Genomic DNA, 8,313 nt, shown 5'->3' with positions numbered 1-8,313 from the left:
TCCCATAGTAGTTGTCTTCTTTACTATACCCAACAATTTTTTTAATTTGCTCTCTAAAATTGTTTTAGATTCTTTTTTTCTTTCTATTTTAGTGTTGTTTTGAGAGGAGGAGGAGGGAGGAGACTAGGAGAGGAAAAAAGAAAAATTATAAAATTTGAGTGTTTATATTCATTTTTTTTGACGAAAAATGTGAAATTGAAAATCGTCTTTTTTCATACACTCTATATTTTTTTTGTGCTTTTTTCTTTTCTTTTATTATTTTTCTTTGTTTTTAGTGTTGTTTTGTGGAAAGAGAAGAAGGAGCGATCAAATATGAAATACGGGTGTTGGTATCTATTGACCCTGCAAAAAAGGTAGAGGGATGTGATAGTAAATTTTTAAAAAAGCAATACACTGAAGAAGAAGAAAAATGACTTAAAAATGGATTTGATAAAAAAAAATTAACCTCCATTGAAGGAGTTTAAGCTTGAAAAAGTGGTGGGAGGTGGTGACATGAAAATTAGAGAAGAAGAAAGGAAATAAAATAAAATCATATTTTTCTAAATTGTATCAAATATATTTGTACTTTAGAGAATTATTAATTTATAAAATAAATCGGATCATATATTTATATAGGGGTATTTTGAATATCTTATTATCTTATCTAAATGGGTGATTTTTTTCATTAGCCCAAGTCGGGACTAGAGGAAAATAATATCTTAGAGAGATTATTAATTTATCGAGTATCAATTTAATGAAATTTTACTATAAACAGTTTCGCGTGATTTATGAACGATATTTAGAATCCAAGTTAATTTCCAAAATTTCACTAAGTTAAGCTAAAATTTATACGGGTGCCATCTATGGCTTTAGGAACTCGGTATAATCATGAGTTTTTAATGATGTCTTTTGGTTTGACTAATGTTTCGTCGGTGTTTATTTCAATGAAGGTATGAGAAATAGTTGGAGGCAATGAAGTAGATGGACTTCGATACATTTAGAAATTAGATAGAAGAATAAAATATTTATTTTTAATAGTATTCTGTTAAATAAATAATTCATTTCATTAAGATAAAGAATAAAAAATAGGCACTTTTTTTTAAAAAAAAAAAACAATGTAAGTTGTCATAATTTAAGTGAATTGCTCTATTATCTCATCACTTAAATTGTTATAATATTTTATTTTTTAAAAAGAAATTTTAAAATTAGTTCAAAAATCAAACAAGTAATATGATAACTTTGTGATATTTCAAAATTTGCTACTAACGAAAGTCCAAAAGTTGCCAAGTGGTGGAAAACCTACAAAATATCAAAGACACACCTTTTCGTTTGTCGAACAAAAAAAGAAAAACAATGTAATGTATATCCTCAATTTTCTCCTACTCCAACTCCTAATGGGAACGTGCTCTCTTTCGTGTTCCGACCCTTTATAGCCCCCAAAGGAACAAACCCTTCTTCTTCTTCAGGTTTTAGATCTACCGCGTGTTTTTTTTCCTTAATCGGGTATTTACAAGTCAAGAAACCCCTTTTTCTTCATATTTGTTACCCTTTTATCTTTTGGGTCTACCCCAAAATTCAACTTTCGCTTCTATAAGAGTTCGAATTTCGAATTTCCGATCCGTTTCTTGGTCAATTTCTCCATATTTCCTCTATAAAGATTGAATCTTTGGTCCTTATATCGAACTACCGCAAGAAGTTTTTAAATTCTGTCCTGTTTAAGTGATGGGGGTTTCCAATTGTTCCATTACTTTGCCACCGACCCAGCAGGTTCCACTGCCTAAGGAGTATGGGGTAACGAAACCCTTGTCTCTAGCAGGACCTATGGAGGCTGATATTCAGCGTACCAAAGAGTTGGAAAAGGTTTGATCTTTAAGGTTCCTTTTTGTTTACTATGTTGATTTTTGTGCTTCAGTATACGATGATGATGACTGTGAATTCTAGTTCTTGGGCGGTGCTGGACTTTGTGAAAGCGCTGAGGAGGCTGCTAAGAGAGAAGGAGTTCTCTGCCAGCTAAAGCAGGTAATTTCTCTTTTCCTTTTATGTTTTGGTGATTAAGGAGGAATTCTGGGAGATCAGAAAAATTAGGATGTTGGTTGAGACTCAAGGAATTGAATATGAAGTAACATATGATTATGAGACGGTGGAGTTTCAATGATTCCTGAATACTAAGTGTTCTAATAGTGAAATTGAATTGGTCCAAATGTATATTGAGAATTCATATAGCTGATCTAACTATTTTGTCTCAATTTGCGGTTGTAATTGCTGATGTCTGAACATGGGATGAGTAGGCTGTGAATGGTAACTGCATACACTTTGAATTGGTCAAATATTGGATGGTGGTTTAGATTTCAGCAAAGAGAGAACTGATCATTGCTGTGTTTTTTTGGGAATTTCTTTTATCTTACTGAACTTCGTGAAATAGAAAATAATGTATCCCCATTCACCTGCATTTATTAATTGTTGACCATCCACTTGATGCTTCTTTGTTTTTCCCTGTTTGGATTTCTTAGTCTGATTCGGCACTAGATTATTACTCACTAATTTGCAGTAACATTCGATGTATTAAATGTAACTGTTTTCTAACTCAGCAATGTAATATCTGATCACGAAATATTTTCAGTTTTATCTGCTCCAAAGTTTCCTTCTTTCCAGTTTAGTGGTGGGATTGTTTCCCTGATCTCTCAATGAACAAAATGATGTCATTGCGGATGTCCTTTCATGTTAGGCCGTTCTAGGCTAATAGTTTTTTTTTTGCCTTACTCTGTAGTATTCATAGGTTAATACCAGTGTTTTGGAGGACGAAAGGCAACAAGGATCTTGTGATGCCAGTAAATACCAAAAAATTAGAATAGTTAATTGCATATATAAACAATCAAAATCTCAATAGCAATAACATGTTAGCAAATATTTCAAGTTACAAACTGAAAATAGATAGTACATACTAAAGTCTAGAACTTGAATGAGGAAAAACAGAACAAAAGTCAAAACATCGAGAAAAAACACAGTGGTAAAAGTAACTCTGAGCTCTGAAGAAGAAGAAATATTTATTGGTTGGACTTTGGATTCACCGGAAAAATTTGGCTGGTTCCGGAGAAGTCTTGTTGTGTCGATTGGTTGGAGCATCTGTCGCAGTCTAAGAATGCAACTGGACATATTTGGAAAGAAACCCCTAAAATTACCTTTTAACTTTTAAAACCCTGAATTGGTCGCCTCCTTTAAGAGATTGCAAAAGACTATGTTTTTCTTGCCACGGCATCGCTTTTTGAAGATTACCGCGCCACAAAGCTAATAGGCGATGAATGGCGTGAGACCATCACCTTTAACAACACTTTTTAATACTAAGATGAAGGAAATCAAATGATATTCCTTAGTCGATGGTAAGGAATGAGGATCACGGGGTGGGTGTTGGGGGGGGGGGACTATTTCTCTCCTTTATATTTTTTTGTTTGGGTTAGTAAAATTAAAATAGAATTTTGTTTTCAGTTTACCCCTCAATGTCTTGTGGAAAGAGTGGAAGGAGTAGCCTTAGTTTTTAGCTTGTTATCTTCTTATTTCCTTTGCATTTCAAAATTTTCGTTTTTAGTTTTTTCTCAACCCAGTCTAGTGACATTTTTGGATCTTTACCTTCTCAGATTGTGAAGGACTGGGTGAAAGATCTTACTCGACTGAGAGGGTACAATGATCAGATGGTTGAGGATGCAAATGCTGTCATTTTAACTTTTGGTTCTTATCGACTTGGGGTAAGCAGCTTCTTTCTGAAGTTCCCTTCTTGGACAGTATATGTTTAATGTTTTGCTCAGATATACATAACAAGAAATTTAATTGCAGATCTAGAAATAGTCGGAAAGTTGTTTCACCGTGCCACCTAGCAAAGTCCTTGGTGTTATTATATTATATCACAAGATGTGAAATTAACTGTATGCAAGCATGAAATAGTTGGTTTTAATTGTTAACAGTTTTTGGGTCAGAGTGGTACAAGTATGCCACAAAAACTAGAATAGTGTCCAAAACAAGCTTGCGTCTCTGGTCCTAAATTGATGCAACTCATGCATTATACTTGTTCTTCAGACTTCTGAATTTTGTATTTGTACCAAGCTGATCGTTTTTCACACAATAATATTCCCTTTTGTGACTATTCTCAATTTTCAACCCAAACATAACTTCACTCAGTTGTCCTTATTGTTATTTTTCGTTAAGATAGATTCTTCTACAGGAGCTCTTTGCTCAAAAACACAGTTGGCGCCTGTCATTGGGAGGAGTTTTTTTTTGGGTGGATGGGTGGGTTGGGTGGGTCTGCAGTGCTCTATGCTGTTTGTTTTCTTGAAGCTGCACCTGCTCCCTTAACACATGTAATTACAATTATGTACTATTAAGCTTTACAGTTTGCGGGGAATGACCGATTGTTTGATGTCCCTGAGCAACTCTATTTGACTAATTAAATATGATTTCTTTTTGTAGGTGCATGGTCCTGGAGCTGACATAGATACCTTATGTGTTGGACCATGTTATGTGAACCGAGAGGTCCTTTTGGTTTCTGGTTTTCTTTTCAAGTTTAAGTTGGCCATTTTATATTGCATCTAATATCAACCTTGTTTTCCAGGATGACTTCTTTTTTGTATTGCATAATATTTTGGTGGAGAGGGAAGAAGTTACTGAACTACAACCAGTCCCAGATGCACATGTCCCTGTTATGAAGTTTAAGTTTGATGGGATCTCAATTGATCTTCTTTATGCAAGCATTTCTCTTTTGGTTGTGCCAGATGTAAGTGTTACATCTTTGTGAAAGCTGCCATTTCCTTTTGGCCTCCTCCTTATAAGGGACACCTTTTCTATAGATCAAACTTTGCTTCAGAAGAAATTTATTTTCCCACACCAACATTTTGTTCTGGAAAAAGGCCCTTATTTTTCTTAGACTTCTGCTTGTACTCCGGATGCTAATTCCTTTTCACCTGCAGCAATGTGAATTTCAGCTTAATCCTTTCTGGATTCAGGGCTTTTACATTGTTGAATTTCTTCATTTGTTATATTCATGGTATACCTGACCATTCCTGGAGCTTACCAAGTCATGGGATCCAGACAAGACTGGAATACGTGAATGCTCTATTTTCTCTAAATGGAACTGACATTTAATTTTTGGCATCAATCAGCTGCTTCGACCACTAATTATAGTATGCCTGATGTTTCCTTTTACATCTTCTTGTGACAGGACTTGGACATATCCAGTGAATCCGTGTTCTGCAATGTTGATGAGCCAACTGTAAGGAGCCTTAATGGCTGCAGGGTGGCAGATAAAATCCTTAAAGATGTTCCAAATATTGAGGTGATGGTCCCCAACCAAAAAGGAAACAGAGGGCCAGTAAATTTTTCGATATTCTAGTTCTTGCTAGTAATAACCCATTTGTCTTCTGCAATGCAGTTTTTCCGGATCACACTTCGATGTTTAAAGTTTTGGGCTAAACAGCGTGGTGTTTATTCAAATGTAGGTTCACTTTTCTTTTGGTACTCCCTCCTCTCTGGCTTAATTAATGTTTGCTATTTTCTATGACCTGTTCGTCTTGGATTCTTTTTTAGGTGACTGGATTTCTTGGTGGAGTTAACTGGGCTCTTCTAGTTGCTCGGGTTTGCCAACTTTATCCAAATGCTGTTCCGAGTATGCTGGTTTCTCGTTTTTTCCGCGTATATACACAATGGCGCTGGCCAAATCCTGTGATGCTTTGTCAGATAGAGGATAAAGAATTTGGATTTTCTATCTGGGATCCACGAAAAAATCCTTGGGACCGGACACATCAGATGCCAATTATTACACCTGCCTATCCTTGCATGAACTCTAGCTACAATGTCTCTGCAAGTACTCTTCGTGTTATGACAGAACAATTTGAATTTGGTAACAACATATGTCAGGTATGAATTATTCCCCTCTGTACATTATGTTGTGTAATTAGCTAGTACTGGCTTTTACTCCTTTTTGCTTTTCCATATCAGGAAATTGACCTCAATAAAGCCCGGTGGACTGCATTGTTTGAGCAGTATCCTTTCTTCGAAAGCTACAAGAACTATTTGCAAGTTGACATAGTTGCAGCTGATGTTGATGACTTACTTGTGTGGAGAGGCTGGGTCGAATCTCGGTTAAGGCAGCTTACTTTGATGGTAACATCTATACTTTTTGAAATAAGTGATACTCAGGAGGCTCTGGTTCCTTTGTGTTTGAGCCTCTACAGAAGAAAAAAGAGAAGGTAGCAAGTGAAGCAGATTTTTACCATTTACTTATAATTCTTGTTCTATCCTTGCAGATAGAGCGGGACACATCTGGGAAATTGCAGTGCCATCCTTATCCCCACGAGTATGTGGACCCGTCCAAACAGTGTGCTCATCGTGCTTTTTTCATGGGTTTGCAGAGGAGGCCAGGGGAGTTGGTTCAAGAAGGTCAGCAGTTTGATATTCGTGGGACAGTTGACGAGTTTAGACACCAAGTAAACATGTATATGTATTGGAAACCAGGAATGGAAATGTTTGTGTCCCATGTTCGTAGAAAGCAGATTCCCTCTTATGTTCTATCAGATGGTTATAAACGAAACCAAACACCAAGGCTAATGAGTGGGCAGCTGGGAGAGAAGCCTGTCACTATTATTTTTAGGTCAAGATCCAGAGAAAGAGGAGGTTTGGAAAGGAAAAGAGAGCTTGAAGGTGTGGAAGAGAGTCACCAGAGTTTGGACAAAAGACCATCAATTAGCCCTCCAAGAAGGGAATCACCTTCGCCTGAACTTATTGTTGGTGAGAGAAGTGGCATGTTGTTACAACAGTGTTTCTCGACAGTTACTGGAGGGAAGAGAAAGAGTGAAGAAATTTCAAATAATGTGACGAATGATAAAATGCAGTTTGCTATTCCTGACAAGGATGTTAATATTGAACAAAGGAAGTCACGAAGAGCACAATGTGTGGAAAGTGAAGATGGATGTGTATATCAGTCTAGTGGTGTCACAAACCTTGTTGAAGCTGGTACCTCTAGAGCTCCTGCGCATGAATTGCTCCGACTCGGCCATGATGGTTATGCAGCGGGCAGTACTGGTGGCAACTCTCTCCGTTCCTCTCAGGGTGACTTATACAGAGCAGAGTCCAAGTCTCTTTTGAATAATGTATGTGAAAATGGTTCAAGATTTTTAGAAGATGCGTTGCGGGAGTTAGAGGTTTTGAATCAGTCGATTTTGCCTCTTTTATCTTTCTGACGTCATTGATTTTTATAATTCATACTTCCATTTTTAGCTTTTGCCATAACTTTGACCAGTTCTATTCTTTTTGTGTTTCATGAAGCCAAAAGCTGCTCGTGGAGTTTTAACATCTCCGGATAGCATTGGATCGGAGTCTGTACAAAAATCCTCTACAGGGCATGTTTCACGGTTTGATACTTGGCACTTACTTTTTGTTTTATATATCAGTCCTTTTGTCTTTAAAGGTGCTGTATTTTGGTTCTCTTTTATGGTTTGTCTTGTAGGTTAAGTGTTACATCAACAGCTTGAAAGAAGTGGAGTCGCAGCATTGAGGGATGAAAAGCCAACGCAACATGGTAAGTATGATGTTACTTGTTGGCTGTCATTTCTCTATGTTTTTCTATTCCAGGCAGCTTGCATGTCAAACATTCAGAGGGATATTTTGCGGAGAGTTGGACTCCTGTACATTTCAGTTTATATATAAAAAGAAAAAAACACTCGAAACACTGCTGAAGAAGATTGTTCTTCCTACACTCAATTGATCTTTAGTTCATGGAAAATCTCAATTGTAATCGGCTTATTGGAGAGTTTCAGTCTCTTAATTGTATTTGTATTCCGATGACAATTAATGACACACCATATTTCCCAATTTCCTTTTTTCCTTTGTGCGTGTGAATTAGGGTCATTGGTACTTGATGTTTGTAATAACATCTCCTGTGAAATCCCAGAGTCTATGCTAGGCAGAATATATGCAAATTTTACCACTATCTTATCTTACGAATGTAGAGATGTTTCCTTGGTGGTAATTGATGTCTTTAGGATCATGAAAACTGCTTTTCATTAATTGCTCTTTTATTGTTTGTTAAATTAATAAAATAATTTTCGTTTCATATTAATGCGACTCTATCCAATTTTAGAAACTTGGACGATTTATAGAATCTGAAACACTATTAAATCAATAGATTTATCAATCAGAGAATATAAGACTGAAATTTGAATTAATATATTTGGTTGATGGAACACGCAAAAATTGATGGTGCCTATGAAAGGTCAACTATAAATTGGTTTAGTGTAATTTGTGTGTGGTCAAAGTTATAGAAACTCTTTTCTTCTGGATTAGTTGTTACAA

General features: G+C 36.1%; 1 protein-coding gene across 2 annotated transcripts; it reads left to right on the top strand.

Annotated features, from left to right (window-relative positions):
• Window positions 1-1,300: 1,300 nt before the first annotated feature.
• LOC107023221 (nuclear poly(A) polymerase 4-like) lies at window positions 1,301-7,930 on the top strand. 2 transcript variants are annotated; one of them, XM_015223841.2, is made up of 12 exons: window positions 1,301-1,839; window positions 1,921-1,998; window positions 3,612-3,719; window positions 4,438-4,500; window positions 4,580-4,741; window positions 5,186-5,299; window positions 5,396-5,458; window positions 5,551-5,880; window positions 5,962-6,126; window positions 6,270-7,112; window positions 7,288-7,373; window positions 7,469-7,930. In XM_015223841.2, exons 1-12 carry the CDS (start codon window positions 1,702-1,704, stop codon window positions 7,491-7,493), a joined length of 2,175 nt encoding a protein of 724 aa, XP_015079327.1. In that variant the 5' UTR covers window positions 1,301-1,701; the 3' UTR covers window positions 7,494-7,930. The 2 variants fall into 2 exon arrangements, with proteins under 2 accessions (XP_015079327.1, XP_015079326.1); XM_015223840.2 differs by having other exon boundaries at window positions 6,270-7,163.
• Window positions 7,931-8,313: the final 383 nt, after the last annotated feature.

The sequence above is a fragment of the Solanum pennellii genome, chromosome 6 (assembly GCF_001406875.1).
Source record: "Solanum pennellii chromosome 6, SPENNV200".
In the NCBI taxonomy this organism is placed as follows: domain Eukaryota; kingdom Viridiplantae; phylum Streptophyta; class Magnoliopsida; order Solanales; family Solanaceae; genus Solanum; species Solanum pennellii.
Note: the sequence above shows the minus strand (reverse complement) of the source record. Positions and strands in the feature narration are given on the sequence as shown.

Excerpts from the sequence above, each read along its gene's own strand:
- LOC107023221 (XM_015223840.2), top strand. The coding sequence starts at position 1,702 with ATGGGGGTTTCCAATTGTTCCATTACTTTGCCACCGACCCAGCAGGTT. Across the intron at positions 5,300-5,395 it reads AAGATGTTCCAAATATTGAG|TTTTTCCGGATCACACTTCG; the intron begins GTGATGGTCCCC and ends TCTGCAATGCAG. Across the intron at positions 7,164-7,287 it reads ATGCGTTGCGGGAGTTAGAG|CCAAAAGCTGCTCGTGGAGT; the intron begins GTTTTGAATCAG and ends TGTTTCATGAAG.